This window comes from Sciurus carolinensis, chromosome 1, assembly GCF_902686445.1.
Source record: "Sciurus carolinensis chromosome 1, mSciCar1.2, whole genome shotgun sequence".
Classification (NCBI taxonomy): domain Eukaryota; kingdom Metazoa; phylum Chordata; class Mammalia; order Rodentia; family Sciuridae; genus Sciurus; species Sciurus carolinensis.
In genome coordinates this window covers 136,671,012-136,693,405 of record NC_062213.1, presented here as the reverse complement: position 1 = coordinate 136,693,405, position 22,394 = coordinate 136,671,012, and the positions used below count along the sequence as shown (strand labels likewise).

General features: G+C 35.2%; 1 protein-coding gene across 2 annotated transcripts in view; it reads right to left on the bottom strand.

Annotated features, from left to right (window-relative positions):
• Col24a1 (collagen type XXIV alpha 1 chain) overlaps positions 1-22,394 on the bottom strand; it is a 391,233-nt gene that overhangs the window by 359,041 nt on the left and 9,798 nt on the right. For both annotated transcript variants that reach the window (XR_007104846.1, XM_047523663.1), the window contains exon 3: positions 11,388-12,757. Coding sequence is in view for 1 of the 2 variants with exons in the window: in XM_047523663.1 (XP_047379619.1) it covers positions 11,388-12,757 (1,370 nt within the window). In the remaining variant the exon portion in view is untranslated. The remainder of the gene's footprint in view (positions 1-11,387; positions 12,758-22,394) is intronic.

Genomic DNA, 22,394 nt, shown 5'->3' with positions numbered 1-22,394 from the left:
TGCTGGGAAAACTGGATATCCATATGTAGAAGAACAAAATTTGATCCCTATATCCCACCCAGCACAGAAGTCAACTCTTTCAGTGGATTAAAGACCTAGGAATTAAACCAGAAAGTCTGCAACTGAAAGAAGAAAACATAGGGTCAATAGTCCCAACATATTGGTGCAGGCACTGACTTCCTTAACAAGATCTTTAAAGTTCAAGAAATAAAACCAAGAATAAATAAGAGGGCTCGGAACGGAACTGGCCCGCTGGTGAGAGCCTTTCTGACCAGAACAAGCTCCGAGTCCCGGAGCCAGTGCAGCTCAGCGTACTCTGGCACGCAAGCAGATTCAGGGTCCAGACAGGGCAGCCAGAGACTTCCCCAAGTAGTCTGGACCCCTGCGGTGGGAGGTGCCGTTCAAGGCTAGCCTCTCGGAGCTGACCGCCCAGTGAGAGACTTTCTACATAGAACCAGCCACAAGCCCCCGAACCAACGGAGAGCCTCGATCCGCAAACAGCCTCTGGGATCAGGGCAGGGCAGCCAGACACCTCTTCAGGCGGCTCTGCCCACTCCGGCTGCAGGCTCTCTTCTCGGGGCGATCCAAGATGGCGGCCTAGAGGGAGACTGCACCCCCTGTCGCTCCAGAACCCAGGAGTTAAGAAGGGGAGGCATTGAGAGACTGGGACTGAAATAGAGCCACAGGTGAGTCTGCCCACTGGGTAAAGCTCGGCCCGGGTGGCAGGCCCAGATAGAGGTGGCTTATCGGAGCCAGGCAGGGCAGCTAGAGTCTTCCCAAGGTAGCCTTCCACACTCCGGCAGTGAGCTCCTCCCACACGGCCAGCTGCACGGTGCAGGCCCACAGTGAGAGCATTTCCGCACAGAGCCAGTTCCAAATCGTGGAACCAGTAGGGGGCTAGGGGCAGTTTTCTTCGGATACGCTGCTTTATCAGATTCCTCCAAGACATCAGGCTACTGAAGGCTGGGAGGTGATACACTGGAAATCTACCGGGACACTATAAGCCAATAGCGGAAAACTGCAATATCTCAGGGTCCCACTGACAACTGACCAATATGAGAAAACAAGGGAAGAAAATGTCCCAAACAAACCTAGATACTACATCAATAAAACCCAATGACAGCACAGCAGAAGAAATGTCAGAAAGGGAGTTCAGAATGTACGTAATTAAAACGATCAGGGAAGCAAATGAGGAGATGAAAGAGCAAATGCAGGCATTGAAGGAGGAGATGAAAGAGCAAATGCAGGCATTAAATGATCGCACCAATCAACAGTTAAAAGACCAAATACGGGAAGCAAGAGATCATTTCAATAAAGAGTTAGAGATACTGAAAAAAAACCAAACTGAAATCCTTGAAATGAAGGAAACAATAAACCAAGTTAAAAACTCCATAGAAAGCATAACCAATAGAATGGAGCACCTGGAAGACAGAACCTCAGACATTGAAGACAAATTATTTAATCTTGAAAGCAAAGTTGGCCAAACAGAAAAGATGGTAAGAAATCATGAACAGAATCTACAAGAATTATGGGATATCATGAAAAGGCCAAATTTAAGAATTATTGGGATTGAGGAAGGCTTAGAGAAACAAACCAAAGGAATGAACAACCTATTCAATGAAATAATATCAGAAAATTTCCCAAATCTGAAGAATGAAATGGAAAACCAAATACAAGAGGCTTATAGAACTCCAAACATACAAAATTACAACAGACCCACACCAAGGCACATTATTATGAAAATACCTAACATACAAAATAAAGACAGAATTTTAAAGGCCACGAGAGAAAAGAATCAAATTACATTCAGAGGGAAACCAATAAGAATATCAGCAGATTTTTCAATCCAGACCCTAAAAGCCAGAAGGGCCTGGAACAACATTTACCAAGCCCTGAAAGAAAACGGATGCCAACCAAGAATCTTATACCCAGCAAAACTTACCTTCAAATTTGACGATGAAATAAGATCCTTCCATGATAAACAAAAGCTAAAGGAATTTACAAAAAGAAAGCCAGCATTACAGAACATTCTCAGCAAAATATTCCATGAGGAAGAGATGAAAAACAACGATGCAAATCAGCAACAGGAGGCGCTAGCCTAAAGGAATAGCCAAATAAAGGAGAAACCAAATCATGCCAAAAACAAATATGAGTCAATTGACTGGGAATACAAATCATATCACAATAATAACCCTGAATGTTAATGGCCTGAATTCATCAATCAAAAGACACAGACTGGCAGATTGGATTAAAAAGAAAAATCCAACAATATGCTGCCTGCAAGAGACTCACCTCATAGAAAGAGACACCCATAGACTAAAGGTGAAAGGATGGGGAAAAACATACCATGCACACGGACACAGCAAAAAAGCTGGAGTATCCATCCTCATCTCAGATAATGTGGACTTCAAACCAAAACTAGTCAGAAGGGATAAAGAAGGACATTACATGCTGCTTAAGGGAAGCATAAATCAGCAAGACATAACAATCATAAATATCTATGCCCCGAACATTGGCTCATCCACGTACGTCAAACAAATCCTTCTCAATTACAGAAATCAAATAGACCACAACACAATCATACTAGGCGATTTTAACACACCTCTCTCACCACTGGATAGATCGTCCAAACAAAAATTGAATAAAGAAACTATAGATCTCAACAACACAATCAGCAATTTAGACTTCACGGACATATATAGAATATACCATCCAACAAAGAATGAATACACTTTCTTCTCAACAGCACATGGATCCTTCTCTAAAATAGACCATATTTTATGCCACAAATCTACTGTTAGCAAATACAAGAAGATAGAGATACTACCTTGTACTCTATCAGATCATAATGGATTGAAATTAGAAATAAATGACAGAATAAAAAACAGAAACTTCTCCAATACTTGGAGACTAAATAATACACTATTATACGATGAATGGATAACAGAAGACATCAGGAGGGAAATAAAAAAATTCTTAGAAGTAAACGAGAACAAAGACACATCATATCAAAATCTCTGGGACACTATGAAAGCAGTACTTAGAGGAAGATTTATTTCATGGGGTGCATTCAAAAAAAGAAGTAGAAATCAACAAATAAACGACTTAACACTACAGCTCAAAGCGCTAGAAAAAGAAGAGCAGACCAATACCAAAAGTAGTAGAAGACAGGAAATAGTTAAAATCAGAGCCGAAATCAACGAAATCAAAACAAAAGAAACAATTGGAAAAATTAACAAAATAAATAGTTGGTTCTTTGAAAAAATAGATAAAATTGATAAACCCTTAGCCACACTAACAAAGAGAAAGAGGGAGAAAACTCAAATTACTAAAATTCGGAACGAACAAGGAAACATCACAACAGACACGACTGAAATACAAAACATAATTAGAAGCTATTTCGAAAATCTATACTCCAACAAAACAGAAAACCTCGAAGACATCAACAAATTTCTAGAGACATATGAACTACCTAAACTGAACGAGGAGGACATACACAACCTAAATAAACCAATTTCAAGCAATGAAATAGAAGAGGTCATCAAAAGCCTACCAACAAAGAAAAGTCCAGGACCAGATGGGTTCTCAGCCGAGTTCTACAAAACCTTTAAAGAAGAGCTCATTCCAATACTCCTCAAACTATTCCATGAAATAGAAGAGGAGGGAACCCTACCAAACTCGTTCTATGAAGCCAATATCACCCTGATACCTAAACCAGACAGAGACACATCGAGGAAGGAAAATTTCAGACCAATATCCTTAATGAACATCGATGCAAAAATTCTCAACAAAATTTTAGCAAATCACATACAAATATATATTAAAAAGATAGTGCACCACGATCAAGTGGGTTTTATCCCAGGGATGCAAGGTTGGTTCAACATTCGGAAATCAATAAATGTCATTCACCATATCAACAGACTTAAAGTTAAGAATCACATGATTATTTCAATAGATGCAGAAAAAGCATTCGATAAAATACAGCATCCCTTCATGCTCAAAACACTAGAAAAAATTGGGGTAGTGGGAACATTCCTAAACATTATAAAGGCAATCTACGCTAAGCCCATGGCTAATATCATTCTAAATGGTGAAAAACTGAAAGCATTCCCCCTAAAAACTGGAACAAGGCAGGGATGCCCTCTTTCACCACTTCTATTCAACATCGTCCTTGAGACTCTAGCCAGAGCAATCAGACAAACCAAAGAAATTAAAGGGATACGAATAGGAAAAGAAGAACTCAAACTATCCCTGTTCGCTGATGACATGATTATATATTTAGAGGAACCTGGAAATTCCACCAGAAAACTTTTAGAACTCATAAGTGAATTCAGTAAAGTAGCAGGTTACAAGATCAATGCTCATAAATCCAATGCATTTTTATACATAAGTGATGAATCTTCAGAAAGAGAAATTAGGAAAACTACCCCATTCACAATAGCATCGAAAAAAATAAAATACTTGGGAATCAATCTCACAAAAGAGGTGAAAGACCTCTACAATGAGAACTACAGAACACTAAAGAAAGAAATTCAAGAAAACCTTAGAAGATGGAAAGATCTCCCATGTTCCTGGATAGGCAGAATTAATATCGTCAAAATGGCTATACTACCTAAAGTGCTATACAGATTCAATGCAATTCCAATTAAAATCCCAATGATGTACCTTGCAGAAATAGAGCAAGCAATTATGAAATTCATCTGGAAGAATAAAAAACCTAGAATAGCTAAAGCAATCCTCAGTAGCAAGAGCGAAGCAGGGGGTATTGCAATACCAGATCTTCAACTCTACTACAAAGCAATAGTAACAAAAACGGCATGGTATTGGTACCAAAATAGATAGGTAGATCAATGGTACAGAATAGAGGACATGGACACAAACCCAAATAAATACAATTTTCTCATACTAGACAAAGGTTCCAACAATATGCAATGGAGAAAAGATAGCCTCTTCAACAAATGGTGCTGGGAAAACTGGAAAACCATATGCAATAGAATGAAATTAAACCCCTATCTCTCACCCTACACAAAACTCAACTCAAAATGGATCAAGGACCTTGGAATCAGACCAGAGACCCTGCATCTTATAGAAGAAAAAGTAGGTACAAATCTTCAACTTGTTGGCTTAGGATCAGACTTCCTTAACAGGACTCCCATAGCACAAGAAATAAAAGCAAGAATCAACAACTGGGATAGATTCAAACTAAAAAGCTTTCTCTCAGCAAAGGAAACTATCAGAAATGTGAAGAGAGAGCCTACAGAGTGGGAGAATATTTTTGCCAACCATACCTCAGATAGAGCGCTAATTTCCAGAATCTATAAAGAACTCAAAAAACTCTACACGAAGAATACAAATAATCCAATCAACAAATGGGCTAAGGAAATGAACAGACACTTCACAGAAGAAGATGTACAAGTAATCAACAGATATATGAAAAAATGTTCAACATCCCTAGTAATAAGAGAAATGCAAATCAAAACTACCCTAAGATTTCATCTCACCCCAATTAGAATGGCGATTATCAAGAACACAAGCAACAATAGGTGTTGGCGAGGATGTGGTGAAAAAGGAACACTCATACATTGCTGGTGGGGTTGCAAATTAGTGCAGCCACTCTGGAAAGCAGTGTGGAGATTCCTCAGAAAGCTTGGAATGGAAACACCATTTGACCCAGCTATCCCACTCCTTGGTCTATACCCAAAGGACTTAAAATCAGCATACTACAGAGATACAGCCACATCAATGTTCATTGCTGCTCAATTCACCATAGCCAGATTGTGGAACCAACCTAGATGCCCTTCAGTTGATGAATGGATAAAGAAACTGTGGTATATATACAATGGAATATTACTCCGCAATGAAGAATGATAAAATTATGGCATTTGTAGGCAAATGGTCGAAATTGGAGAATATCATGCTACGTGAGATAAGCCAATCTCAAAAAACTAAAGGACGAATGATCTCGCTGATAAGCGGATGAGGACATATAATGGGGGTGGGAGGGGTTAGCATTAGGTTTAGGGTTAGGTTTAGAGTTAGGCTAAGGAGAGCGGTAAGAATGAAGGAAAGAAGGACTGTATAAAGGGAAAAGGGTGGGAGGGGTGGGGGGGAGGGAAAAAAAAGAAACATCATTACCCTATGTAAACGTAAAAAAATAAATAAATAAATAAATAAGAGGGACAGCATCAAATAACAAAGCTTCTGCACAGCAAAGGTAACAAGTGCATGAAGAGAAAGACTAAGAATGGGAGAAAATCTTCACCAGTTATTCTTTCAACAGGGGATTAATCCAGAACATAAAAAGAATTAAAAACAAAAGAAAACAAAAAACAAAACAACAACAAAAAGACACTAAAAAATCAAACAATGCAATCAATAAATGGGCAAAAAAACTGAAGAGATACTTCTCAAAAAAGAAGAAATACAGATGGCCAACAAATATATGGAAAAATGTTCAACATTCCTAGCAATCAGGGAAATGCACATCAAAACTACACTAAGATTTCCATTTAGAATGGCAAGCATCAAGAATACAAATAATAACTGGGTGCAGTGGTGAACACCTGTAATTCCAGTGACTCTCAGGAGGCTAAGGCAGGAGAACAGAAAGTTCTAAGTCAGCTACAGCAAATTAGCAAAGCCCTAAACAACTTAGGGAGACCCTACCTCAAAATAAAAATATAAAAAGGGCTGGGGATATAGCTCAGGGGTTGAACATTCCTTGGTTCAATTCCTGGTACTAAAACAAACTAACAAAATAATAATAAGAAGAAGAAAATGCCATCAAGGACATGGGGGGAAAGTACATTCATACGCTGTTGGTAGGACTGTAAATTTGTATAAACACTTTGGAAAGCAGTATGGATACTCCTCAATACATTAGGAATGGAACCACCATATGACACAGCTATCCCACTTCTTGATATTTATTCAAAAGAATTAAATTCAGCATACTATAGTGACACAGATACATCCATGTTTATAGCAATACAGTTCACAAAAGCCACGCTATGGAATCAACTTAGGCACCCTTCAGATTAACGGATAGAGAAAATGTGGTATACATACAACAATAGAGTTTTACTTAACCATAAAGAAGAAGGAAATTATGGCATTTGCTAGTAAATGGATGGAACTGGATACATTACACCAAGCAAAATATACCAGATCCCAAATGTCAAAGGTCTATTTTTTTTTTCTCACGTATGTGAACACTGGAGTGAAATAAGGTTGTGGCGGGGAGAAAAGCAGGGGTACCCATGAAAACAGAAGGGAGATCATTAGAATAGAAGAAAGGGATTGAGAGGGAGAAAAGAGGGACAGAAAAAGGGAGGCACAGTGGAATTAAATTGACCAAATTATGCTATGTACACATATGAATATATCACAGTGACTTCTACCTATAAAATATCAATTTAAAAAACAATAAATTAATAGAATAAAGAAAGGGTAACAGTGTGAGGGAGAAGGGGAGGGAAAGTGGAAGTACTGGGGACTAAACTGGAGCAAATATTTTCCATGCCTGGAGGCATATGTCAAAATGGCATTATGAATAACTATAATGCACTAAGAAAAACACTTCTTTAAATGTGGAAAAACCTCCCACAGTTGTGAATGGAAGAATTAATATTGTTACCATTTCCATACTACCCAAAGCAAATTGCATATTTAATATAGTCATCACTGAAATACCAATGGCATTTTTCACATAAATAAAAATACAATACCCCAATTTATATGAAACTATAAAAGACCCCGAATAGCCAAAGCAGTCTGGAAGAAAAAACAAAGCTAGAGACATCATAATACCTGATCTCAAGGCATACTACTGGAATGTAGTATCAAGACAGTATGGTACTAACAAAAAAATCAACACATAGACCAATGGGACAGAATAGAGGATTCAGAAATAAATCCATTCATCTTCAGTCAACTCGTTTTTTACAAAGGCACCACAAATACACATTGGAGAAAGGACAACCTCTCTATTAAATGGTGCTAGGAAAGGTGGATATACATATGTAGAACAAAACTAAACCCCTACCTCGCACCATATACAAATATCAAGTAAAAATGGATCAAGCACCTAAACGTAGGACCAGAGCTGGGAAACTCCTACAAGAAAACGTAGGAAAAGACTTCAAGACACTAGTATAGGCAATGATTGTATAATTAACTATAATTATAAAGAGATAATGAAAAAACTGCATGGGAATATGGACAGAAAAAGACACCTAGAAGTGGGGGAAATCATTCTGGCTCCAGCTTTTCAAGGTAACATCCACCTCAAAAAGCAGTAGAACAAGTTCACAATTAAATCACAATTCAATCTCTCATTCATTCTCTAAAATTTATCTTTATTCCTCTACACTAGACTGGAGATGGGTTCTCAAAGTTCAGCAATGACTCTTCCATCAGAAGAGCCAAGGGATTTTCTACTTTTGTTTTTATTACAGAGAAGTCAAAGTTATGCTCTTTGACTTTTTTGTAGCTTTTGGCAACACTAATCAATTTCTTCTCAAAGCTCTTCTTTAGCTTCTATATTAAGTACACTATTCTTCTCTCCCATGTTTCTGACTATTCTACCACATTTCTGCTTTTTCTTCTATAACCAAAAAGAAAACTTTCCCCATAATTTGGTCTTTGACCCTATGCCAAGTTCCTTTCTTTGAAAATATCCAATCTATAGTTTCAGCTATAATATTATTGATGGGAAGACTCCCAAATTCATATTCCCAGCCTTGACCTCTCTTCACTTCAACTGATGGTACTACTGCAGTTTATGTTTTATTTTAACCTATTTTCTTTTGCTAAAATTGACTTTCTCTCTTAACTAGTGTTTTTAGGAATGGCATCATGATTCTCTCAACCTATAGATTAAAATAAGATAGTCATCTTTGATTCTTTTCCTTTTTGTTTGCTCCCTTGTATCAAGTAATCTAGTTCTATCAAATTACACTTCAAAATATCTCCTGAATCCCACCTTTTCCGTGCATTTCACTTCTGCCAACCTAAATAATATCCTAGTCATATAACACCAAGAGAGTAATAAAAATATATTGTCTGCTCTGGGCACTGCTACCAAACTAATTTTAAGAACAATACTACTGCTTAGAAACCTACAAAATGCCCTACTGAGAACAAAACTTAGAATGATCAATTTGACAATTAAGATTCTCTCCAACCTGACACTATATTGCTTAGGTCTCTGTCTAATATTATTCAGCCTAAATTAAAAGAGTTGAGTGATAGAGGTAAAAAATTTGGTTCAAATCCTGGGTTTATCATTTACCAACAATGTTGTTGTGGGCAAGAAAATTAACTCCTCTGGACTTCTTCACCTGATAAATGAGGATAATAATAATGATAATAACCTTACAAAGCTCTTGAAACATAAGGTATATAAATGGCACTGAAGAGCATCTTCCACAAGAAAATCAACAAATGACAGCTACTATGCTGTTTTCCTATGTAAACAAACATGCCTTACTCCTATCACATGTCAAAACCTTATCTGTTATTTGAACCTAGGTCATAATTAACATTGTTCATAAGAACCTATCCTGAACAGTTTAGCTTTGAGTGATTGTTCGTAGAAAGCCCTTCAAAAATATTGTTTATCTTACCTTTGAACATCCCTACCTCATACATTTAGTTTGTATCTCTCTTTAACATTTATCTTACTTTTCCACACAAGACAGTTATAAATTCACTTCTTTTATCCCCCTTTTTGAAAGATAATAGCTTCTGAGAAATAACTGTTTTATATACTCTTTGTGTTCCTGTCTTGCAAAGAGCAGAACTAAGAAAATATCTTCTGAATATATTATTGTTTCCAAAGCTGAATGCCTCTTTTAGAATTTATGTAAGAGATTAATGTTCATTTCATCATACTGACTTTTTCTGAAGACAGTAAATTGCTTTTGTAGCTGTTTAATATGATCTTCCCAGTGATCTGATTTTATTGTTAATACGTTGAAAATTAACTAATAGTTGAAAAGAGTTTATCTATCTACAATAGTATATTCATCAGGTTTTATTTTAACCTCTAACCATTCATTCAAAGAGTTTCTCAGTATCTAAAAATTGTTTCAGGTAATAACCACAAAGGAAACACAAGCTAAAAAAGTAGTGTCTTATTATCCCATTTTGTGATTTCTGGAACTAAACCAATGACTCAATTCTATTTGCATTAAATAAAGAAAAACTTTAAGATATATTTTAGTATACTTGTAATTTGAAAAAAGTAATCTCTAAAGACTCTAGGTAAATTACTTAAGGTATACTAATACAAAACACAAAATAATGTTTGCAACATTGATTTTAAACGATTTTAAATAACTTTAGATGTTTTCAAATGTTGATCTCTAATTACACCTACATAACAAAAGAAATTCAGAGTTGAAAATTCAGTCTATTATCTCAGTTTTGCATATAAATTTTTATATAAGTAGCTTAGCTGCATTTTTCCTTCATTAAATAGACTGATTCTTTTTCTCAAAAGTAGGCTGTTTTTGTGTTAGGTAGTTGAAAAAAAGTTTTAATCCCTAAATGTAAATTGACTATATCATTAAAGACATAATGAAATATGTTACTGTTCAGGCAAATGAAAATATTTCATTTAGAATGATAATGTCAGGGTTTGTTTTTCCCCAATGATTGACTATGAAATACTCTCTAAAATAAATTTTATTTATTTTTTATTGGTACTTTATAAATATACATAATAGTGGGGTTCATTGTGTCATATTGGTAAATGTGCATCACATGATTTTGTCAATCTCATTCCCCAGTACTTTCTCTTTCCCTTCCCTCCTTGCTCCCCCTGATCTGCTTATTTTACTTTACTGATCTCCCAGCTGTTATTATTTCAACTAGTGCCTCATAATTATATATATAAGCAGGAATCATGTGGTATGTTCATACATGGATGGGGAGTGAAATATACAAAATTAAATTTTATACTCTGTAATCCATTTGATGCTATTTTGCTTGAAAAAATATTTAATTGGTTTATTTAGTATATTTTTGTTTCTCACAAATTGTATATATCCTTCTTTTAACATGACTGTGCATTAAATTTATGCTTTTTAATATAAAGAAGTCTGATCTATATTTAGTAGTTAATTCCTGGTTAGATTTCAACTGAACAAAAAAAACATAGGTTGCTCACTACTTTACCCAGAATTAGGTGACCTTTTCAATTTGACAATTTTTTAAAATGTGGTACAATATTTGAGCTAGGGTTGTATTCCCACAGATAACAACCATTATGCCAGGACACATTTCTGTGACAGATCCGATCTGTTCTACCTTGTATGATCCAGAGAACTCTCTTGAAATGTATAAGTTAGTGCATTAAGACATATTAAAAAACAACAACTTACGGGAGGTCCAGTGTCCCCTTTTGGCCCTCTCAGATACTCCATTTCGAGCATTGTATTAAGATCCTCATAATAATAATAATCATATAGCTCAGTTTCATAGCTATTTTCGATGGGATAAGTAGCATCAGGATAAAATTCACCTTCCTTCCTTAGATCAAGGTGATTATCCACAGATGGTTTTTCTGTCACTCTATATAAGGTTGTGTTTAAAATCTGTTCCATTTCCATGAGTTCATTAGTGTGTAGATTTGCTGTGATAGCCTTCTTGAGATTAGCAATTATATCTTGTTTTTTATGTGGAAGAATAGATGACATCTTCTTAAACAGTGACAGACCAGTTACTGTATCATCATGTTGTGTGATATTATCAGATACGTTCGACAGAGAACTAAATTTCTCCTTGGTATTCATTCTTGTCTCACTGAGGCCAGGATGGGTCACTGACAGGCTTAAATTTGTTTGAATATGTTCCTCGGAGATGATTTCTTTGGCTTGAATCCCATAGTTCGTGAGATCCACAGCAGAGACATTTGCTGAATGAAGAGAAGTTAACTGAGCTCTTGATACCTGGTGTTCTTGTCTTTTATGCATTGTTGCAGAGTCATTATTTATGGTATTTGAAATGCTTCTGCCTTCAGTGAATATATTCTCTGATGGGACTTTTTCATTAGATCCTTTGGGCAATGGAGTATGTTCTGTTCTCTTAGTTGGTGTGATAGTAGCATGAGGAAGGCTTGTTTCAGTTTGGTATTTGTCAGCATGATGACACTGCTGTTTCACATATCTGCAGTAGTCTGCAGACACTTCTACAGAAGGAATAATATCCAACTGACATACTATTCCTTCAAAATGTACAGAATTATTATTCATACTTCCTAAGGTAAACACACTATTAGAATCAAAGGTCTGAACTTCTGAAATAGTCTCTCTGCTAAAATATTTCTTTCCACACTCAACAAACATTGAGACAACTCGGCTTCTGACAGTAATGGCAAATGAGTGCCATAGCTCATCATGAACACTGTAGTTGAAAAATACAGACTGCTTTCCTCCAATGTATACTATTAATTTTTTAGGCAGTAATTGTACTCCTAATTGCAGTCTATTTTTATTTCTAATGCTGAAGAGAAATGCATTATTCACTCTATGTGACTGTAACCCAATTAATATTGTAAATGGCCATCCTAAGTTGACTGGTAAAATTTTCATGAGAGGTGACTCAATATAAGCATCATTTTTTAAAATTACACCTGATTCTGTTAAATGGACCCCCTGAGGTAATGGTGTAGATGATGATGGTACAGCAGTCATTGATGATGAATGTCTTACATCTTTGCCTCCAAGGCCTAGTTGATGAAGAATATCTATGCCTGGAAATTAAAGGAAGAGAGAGAGGGAGAAAGAGAGAAAGAATCTTACTCTTATGCATTCATGTGTTCATATAAATGTTTGAGTATAAGGAAATCTTCCTTGTATCAACAGTAATTTCTAAAATAGGCATGCCTATCAATAACTAGTTTCTAGGTAACAAGAGAAAGGGAGAGGGAGAATAAGGTGTTATATTCATTAATTTGAATAAATTTTGTGTGTATGCACACACACAGCCACACACCATTTCTTTTTTCTTTTTTTTTTTTTTTTAGTTATAGATGAACACAATACATTTATTTTATTTATTTGTTTTTATGTGGTGCTGGGGATCAAACCCAGTGCCTCACATGTGGTAGGCAAACACTCTACCATTGAGTTATAACTCCAGAACCCATACACCAATATTTCTTAACCCAAAATTTAATTTAAAAACAGGTTTGTCTCTCATTTTTTCCAATTGACTAGATTTCTTATCTGTTACTCCAACGGATACACATGTTCAAAGATTCCCAGATATTATTCACTTCAGTTCATAGCTTAAAATTTAATGATGTCTACATTAGGGAGCAACTGGGGTCATATTATAAAACAAGTTTGTGATTTGGAAGATATTTTATAAATTAAGTTCACACAATCCCTTACACTCTTATAGCTTAATCAAACTGTATGATACTTATTATTATTTGGGTTATAAATCTCCCATCTGCATCTTTGTGTGTATTCTCCAATGAACATATATATGTATGTACACATATACATGTGTGTGTGTGTAGGCATATGTAAATGATTGTGTGTATATATATATATCCTATATATGTGTGTGAATATATGTATCAATGTGTGTGTATATATGTGTAATACTATATATATTATATGTATATGTATATATATATATATACACACACACACACTATATATATACTCTCTAACCAGAAATGTTAAACAAGTGTGATAAGTGAAAAAAAAGTTCTTGAAGATTAGCCAGTAATATCTGGCACCACCTTAATTTTCCTTTTGCAGGAAATTAGCAGATATCTGACAATTTATTTTAATTACAAAGAACAAACATAATGGAGAATTTAGTCCTAAGTTTGAAAATTGTGTATAATAATGAAATAATTCCTGAATATCATTTATGCATAATCTAGCAACACAATTAAAAGGTTTCCCATTAGAGATATTCATAAAACTCAAATGTTCTGTCTTAGATTTAGAGCAACCTTCATTTTATTCGTAAAATAGTTGAAATTTTATAATAATATTAAGGATATGTTCAATCTAAAATATTGCATAGTAGTTTGTCTCAAACTTTTCCATCAGGCTATTCCTAACAGCAGTTTAGAATTATATTCCCCTCCAGAGATATGGAGACATGAAAATACCTTTGATTTCTCATATCTTATTATTATAATTTATGCAAAGTTTTAATCATAATTCATTTTATGGTTGTCTAATATACAATCTAAATTACTTACCAACTAAATCAGTTAACCTAAAGAGTTGTTCTTTATCTTTGAAAATCAGTGATTTTATTAGAATATGGCTTCTTATTGATCATTCTGGAAAACTATTTCCAGGTGCATAAAAAGCCCATTTTTTGTATAGCTTCAAGACATTTTTTAAACTTCAGCAAATTTTTCATGAATTTGAAAATTTCATAGTTTTGGTTATCTTCTTCTTCAAAAAAAATCCTATTATGAGTATGTTGAGTCATACTGTCTTCTATATGAATAATTTCTCTATAATTCTTTTAAATATATTCTTTATTTTCAAATCCATTTGTTTTTCTTATTTCTATCTTTATTGCTTCTCCTGTAATGTATAATTTCTCTTTGGGCTCTTTCCAATTTTACCTCCATATATAAGGCTTTTTTCCTATGACTTCTGAATTCCCTAAGTTCACAGTTTATATCCTTTGAAATGTCTTGTCATCTCTTACTTTTTCCCTGAGTTCTCACATTTCTGCTTTATCATCTTCCTTCATATAGGTGATTTAGAGTTTCTTTGTTTGAAAAATATTTGGTCAGAATTTTTATCCGTTTAATAGCAATGTATTTTGTGTATACTTTTGGTTTTGCTGCCTTTCCTACATTTTTGCTTGTCATATCTTTCTACTTCTGCTGTGTCAACTCCTTTTCATTACTCATTATTTCCTAGCCCAGCAATTTTTAGAAGGATGCTGTGAGAAGTCCAGGCCTTCCAAATTCAAAACCGCTACTGTATTACCAGTTTCCTTCTAAAATTGAAACAGTTCCTTTACAAAGCCCCACCTTTTCTCTAAAGTGTAGGCAATTCAGGAGGACTTCTATAGCCAGTTCTGCCTATGAACTCATTCTCTTCCCTCTGTATCCAATCCCCTTGGATGCATGCTTCAAAATGAATCCTTTACCTCAGGACATGATTTAGTATTTTCTGAATTCTGTTCCCACTTAGGCACTTAGTTTTCATCTGTGCCCCCCTCAGATCCTATAGCACTTCTTGTTATTAAGGGTTAAGCATTAAGTATGTTAAGCTTCACTCCTCACTCTCAGGAAGTTTGATTTTTTACTATCGATTGTATGTGGCATCTGGTTTTCCTGGCATAATTTTGGGAGTTTGCAGATTACATTAATCCCCTAGTTTTGCTGAAAATAGAAATTTTAGGTTTGTTAATTTTTTTCATTTACCTTTGTTTCTATGTATAATATATGAAAGGAGGAAGTGGGAAGATAAATTCTCACAGTTTATACTTAAAGTCTATGCCCATTTCACAGATGGAGAATCTGAGTCACAGAGCGATTAAATAACTTGATCAACATGGCACTGCTGTTAAATTGTAGAGCTATATTTGAGCCCAATCATTCTGACTTCTAGGCTACGCTCTGACTATTGTACAACACTGTCTTATAGTCATTGTATTCCCCATACAATTTCACATCTCCTTTGGCAAACCTCACTAATTAAGCATGGTAGCATTACATTGTCCCCACAGAAATACCACAGTGGAGATTGTTCTCTAAGGTAGCAGCTAGACTTTGTACCTGAGGTGAAAGTGAATTATCATCTGACTCTTCAGTGTTCACACCCATGTGAATACATTTAGCAAATGTTTTGAGCAGATGTTAAAAGAAGAAAGAATAAAGAACACAAGAGTAGAAGGTACATGTGAGAAGGGTTGAGATAAAAAAGGAGGATAGAAGGAAAGAAAGAAGGAAGAAGAAGAAAAAAAGAAAGAAAAATAAAAGGAAACTTCCACCCAGAGGACACACACTGGAGTTAAATTTAGTTATTTGGTATCAATATATACATTAGCAAACAAATAGTCTGCAATAAATTATTTATTTTATGGTGACCATACCCATAAAATCAACCCACTTCATGTTACTTAGGAAATCAGTAGTCATTTAAATATTAATTCTAAACCAGGCACTACATTATGTACTTTACATTTTTTAAAGAATAAGAATAAGAACCATGGCATCCAGGCATGGTGGGGCACACCTGTAATCCCAGTAGTTTGGGAGGCTGAGGCAGGAGGATTGCAAGTTGAAAGCCAGCCTCAGCAACAGCAACATGCTAAATAACTCAGTGAGATCCTGTCTCTAAATAAAATACAAAATAGGGCTGGGGATGTTGCTCAGTGGTCAAGTGCCCCTGAGTTCAATCCCCAGTACCAAAAAAAAAAAAAAAAAAAACCAAAAAAACTAAAAAACAAACAAACAAACAATAAACAATAATGGGAGTGTTTATTAGATTCTTTTCATGTCCAAGAACTGTTTTAAGAACTTTAGTGTATGAAAGTGAGTCACAGAGCTACATTATTTTCCCAAAGTCACCCAAATAGGAAACACTGTGACAGAATTTGAATGCAGGCAGTTTCTAAGAGCTAATCTCAACCTGGTGACTTTTAGCAGTGCATGTGTCACCCAACAGCAGAACTATCTCCTTCCTCTACTTGTTTCTTAAATGTAGAATAAGTTCTGGTGTCACCAAGACAACGCCTTGCTCTTTTTACTGTAAACACCAGACCTTATGACTTCATCCAAACCATAGTTTCAACAACCACATATGCTGACTCACAAACCTCTCTCCTGGGGTTGCAAATCCAATTGCCTATTGAATTTATCCCATAGGGATCAGATGTCTCCAAAGCACTTCTAACTCAATATATTTTTCCCAACCTCATTTGTCTTACTTCAGACTTCTCTCAGTGAAGAGCTACACAACCACACAAGCAGCCAGAATAATCTTTTTGTAATAAAAATTAGATCTTGCCACTCCCCTGATTGAAATCCTTTACATGGTATATTAAATTGATGTCATCTATCCCTTTCATATCTCTCTGATCTGATCTCCTATCATTTCATTTCACCTTACTTTGCTCCAAACTAATATTTTCTCATTCTTTTTTTTAAACCTGCTAAACTCCTTTTTAACTCATGATATTTGCACTTACTGTTCTTTATATTTGGGATCCTCTAAACACTTAAGTTCATTCCTAGATAATTTTAATCTATTCCCTTTTGTTACAATAACCCATAAGGAATTTCAGTGAGTTTTCTGAGTCATTATAAAGTTAATGAAATTGAGGGTTATACTGGGGACTCCAGAATTTGAAGTTGGTGTGAGAACTAAGGATGGTCTTGGGAACTGCCTCTATCTTTACACTACCACTTACTTATTTTTCTCTTCAGTGATATGTCTACTCATTTTAAGCATTCTGCATTCTGTATATTCTGTATATTTTTTATTCTTTCTGGAATTTTTTGCCATATCAAAGTGTATCAAAATTTTTACCCCATTTCTTCAAGAGTCCTGCCAAAAGTGTACCTCCACGTAAAGCTTTACTTACCCTACAATACTGACCAAGTAGAGTTTTTTGTTTGTTTGTTTGTTTACTTTATTTACTTTTTTAGAGACAGGGTCTTTCTATGTTGCCCAGGCTGGCTTCAGCAAATCTCTTGCCTCAGCCTTCCATGGAGCTTAGACTACAGGTGTATGCCACCAACCCCTGCTAAGTGTTATTTCTTCTTGAAGCCTTAAGTACAATTTTTGTTTGCTGTTGTTTTGTTATACACTAATGAGAATTGGATCCTTTCTTGGCATGCTAATAAAATCAGTCTTCTAAAGCTGACACTCAGACTTAGAAGTGACACAGATTACCAAACTTAGTTGTCTTTCATTTGAAACATATAATAAGCCACACAGAGGAAAGGGAAATGAGAGGGCAATCGGATAAAGTGGAGGAAGGGGACAAAGATGGAAAAAAGGGAGTTTAGTTTCAATAGATGGTAAAACTATGTCTGACACTCAAGGCTTTGACTGTACAGTTGACTGTCAGGAGTATAGTCTATATAGTGTATACCTAAAGAAATATATATGGGAGAGCAAGTAGGTACATTTGTTTTACAAGTATACAAAACAAGCCATTTCACCTGTCAATAAGCTAACACAAATTGGAAGACAAAGATAGAATTACCCCTTCAAATGGAGGAATTGCTATATTTCTTAGTAATTAGTAACTTAAAGAATTTAAAAGAAAGTTATCAATTTATAGATAAAAAGTAATATCACTTTATAGAATATAACATGTTACAGCACTAACCCTTACTACCAAAGAACTAAATTAATATAACAAAGTACTTCTGATGCTTTTCTAGAATATTCCCCAAAGGCTCATGTGTCAAAAACTTTGTCCCAATGCAGCAGGGTTCAGAAGTGAGAATTTGAGGAAATGATTGGATCATGAGGACTCTAACCTCATCCATGGATCAATCCATTGAGGAATTCACAACTGAAAGGATTACTGTGAGGTGATGGAAACTGTTTGAGAGGTGGAACCTATTTGGAGGGAGTGGATATTCAGTAGTGTGTCCTTGGAGACTATATATTGTCCTCAGTCCCTTTCTCTCCCTCCCCTGCCTCTCTCCCTCCCTTCCCCCCTTCCTTCTTCCCTGTCTCTGCTTTCTAGCAACAAGGAGATGATCAACTTTCTTCTGCCATGACTTTCTGCCAGGATGTTCTGCCTCACCTCAGTCCCAATGGGGCTGCCACTATCAGTTGATACCTCTGAAATCACAAGCCAAAATAAATCTTTTTTTCCTTTCAGCTGTTATTCTCAGGTATGTGTCACAGCAACAAAAAGCTAACTAACACAGTATTTAATTTCTGCGAATTCTTACTCTTTTAAATTTTCATGTCTTCATTAGTCAAGTTCCCAAAGTTAGATTCTTTCTAGTTTGTAGGAAACAAAATCACCAAAATTATAAAAAGAAACATTATGTAGATCTCAACTTAGTTTCCTTTTCCTATATATTGTCCTCAGCCACTTTCTCTTCCTCTCTCTTGACAATTTACCCAAACTGACCAGATTAACTAGATAATTGCCTTCTGTTCATTTTGTATGGTCTTATATAATCTCAGCCAAATGGTCTTTGCCAAAATCAAGACTCAAATGCAGGCTTTCTGGCTGCAGTTCACTGAGTTAAGAAACTAAAGGAAATTGTTGAAAATCAACTGTTTTGTTTCATTTTACTTTTTCAATATCATAAGGATATGGGAAAAGAAAAGGATCTGGAATATTCTCTTTTCTTTTACTAAACTGTATTATACCCTCTTTATGTAATAGGCACTGTGTTAACACTTTACATGTGTTATCTCATTTAGTCCACCCAACAGACATGAGCAGTAAGCATTAGTATTATCTTCATTTTCAAGTTGTTGAAAATGAGGCTCAGGTTATTTCAGGAATTTGCTAAAGGTCACACAGGTACTAAGTAGTGGAACCTGGACATTAACCCAGGTTTCTGGCTCCAGAACACCTGTGCTTAAGTGCAACTTGCACACTGGGTGTTAAAAGTGGCAATTGTTTCTTTAAAGTTCTCCTAATGTAAATAGCACATTTATTCGGTATAAAGAGATAAAAGCAAACTTATTTGTAAAGAGAGACATGAAGCTTTAAGCTATGTGTAAAATTTTTGGTTAAGTGCCCAGTAGGAATTTTTGGCAGAAAATACTTGGAGTTACTGCAGCTAGAATGAGCTATTTTGTTAACAGTAAACACATTTTGTATTAATTTGTATAAGAAATAGTCTTCTTGGAGATGAGTATTCTACACATAGATCCCTACACATATGGTTTTGACACCTCAGGATCATGAACCTGGGAATACTGTGAATGGTGAGAATTAGTTACGTGTTTTGCATGGTGTAATTCATCATGGAGTGGTGTTGCCGCAGCTATGCCAATCTCACTGGCAGCCAGCCCACCAATGTAGTCAGAGTAATAAGGAAGGTATACTGCATCAGGTAAGGAAAGGTATCTGCATCTGTCAAATCCTCAGAAAACTCAGACTTAAATAATTAATTTTTTTCTTGAAATAGAATCATTTATTCATTAGGCTATGCCTAAATCTTTGTTATATGATAAATATAAAATTCATAGCTATTAATAAGATACTTAAAATGTTTTTAGCTATATTAAAATTTTAAGGAAAAACAAACATCATAGCAAATCACATAGCTGTTTTATTTCTTTTCAGTTGGAGTGAGGCATGGGATTGCCTATTGGAGAATAGGGATAGGTGGAAGTAGGGGTTAATGTTTGTGTAAGAAACTTTGAGCTGGGCAGGTGGTACACACCTGTAATCCCATGGACTCCAGAGCTGAGGCAGGGAGATTGCAAATTCAAAGAGAGCCTTAGCAACTTACAAGTACTGAGGCCCTAGCAACTTAGCAAGACTCTGCCTCAAAAATGAAAAAAGGGTTGGGGATGTAGCTCAATGGTTAAGTGCACCTGGGTTGGATACCTAGTACCAAAAAGAAAAAAAAATAAGGAAAGAAAGAAACTTTGAGACCAAAATAGGAGAGTGAAAGTTAATTATGTAGAAATATTGAAATGTTCAACCAATTATAGCAGGAGATGGAAGAGAAGGGTCACAGTGAGAATTAAGGATTCAGATAAAAGGTACATACTAAATTGAGAGACGAGCCCCCAAACTGGAACTTTTGTTATATCACTTACTTCCAATAAAAGTGGCAATTTGGATTTTATTCTACAAGTAAGATATTGGAAGATTCGTCTCTAAAGCAATTCTATAGCCTCAGACATTTGTGGTCCAACAAGATGGTCAGCCAGGTTCCTATTCAGTCACCCTCTATGTAAAACATCTCTGGTGAGAAGCATACCCAAGCAAACAGTTTCCAAGCCTATTTTTAGTATCTTGCTTTTAAATGATATCAGAGGTACTTCATACATACTTATAAAGAATTTCTGCAACATTAAAAAAATCAAAACAAATAAAGGTTTGAAAGAAACAAAGAGAGTGTAGGGAGCAGAAGAAAAGTTCAAAAATATGATTGCTGTCCTAGAGAGGTAAGAATAGATATTGCATCAAAGAAACAAAAACAGGGTGCTACTTTTAAAAAGAAGAGGAGGAGGATTCTGAGTGAAAAGCCTATTAAAACATTTTAAATAGTAAAAATAAAAAATGAAAATGGTTGGAATAGTAACTCATAAAAATCTCATCTAAAATAGAACCATAAAGAAAGATGAGAAATGAGATCTTAAGGTAAAAAAAATAAGGAGTTCAATTCCAAAGATGCAAAATATAACAGAAATTGTAGAAAGAAAAAATAAATATATAAGAAAGAAAGAAATAACACAAAAAAATTCCCAGAAAAATGAAGGACAGATTTCCACATTAAAAGGCCTATGAGTACCAATACAATGAATTGAAAAAGAAATTGTAACAAAGCACATTATTGTGAAATTTCAAAACATCAGAGATAAATAGATGATCTTAAAGGGCTTAAAGAATAAAAAAAGTCATGTACAGAGGATCAAGAATTAACACAGCATCAGATTTCTTAACAATAGATCTGCAAGCTAAAAGATGAAAGTCTTTCAAATTCTGAGCAGTGTTTACAGTCTAAAATTCTGTACTCACCTAAACTACCCTTAAGTATAAGGATGAAATAAACACATTCTCAGAAATGCATCATTGCAAATCTGAACAACCTAAATACATATTTTCAGGATGCAACTGGAGGACATAATCCAACCAAATAAGGAAATAGGTTATGAAAAAGGAAGATATGAGTTGCAAGAAACTGGTTCTCACGTGAGCAAGAAACATCAACTCTACAGAAAGTGTACATAATTAATATTTCACAATAGAACAGGAGAATTTTAGCTCCAGAAGGAAAATCTCCAAGGAAAACCTCAAATGTTGGAATAGTGCATTTTGGGGGAAAATATTTTTCAAAGAAATTTTAGAAATTTTTGGTAGAATCCGAGAAATTTATTAATAATGACCTGAAACACAACATGAACAAAAAAGGAGCCATCTTGCAATATTGTACAGGAAAGAAAATATGAACATACAGGGCTAAGTGACAAAAAATATGCACATGGTCATAATAAGGTAAATTATAAATAGTAATTTAACCAAAAACTTTGATACAATTATATTGAGATGATTGGAGGAGGGGAAGAAGGAGCTTAGGATAGTGTGAAAATGCCAAATGCTCATCCTCAATCATAGGAATTCAATAAAAATGTAAATACTATTAAAAAATATGAAGGTTAGAACCAAAAATGTTTGGGCAGAGTCTCAGAAGCAGGTAAAGGCAAGGGATTCCTGTTTTTGTTATATGT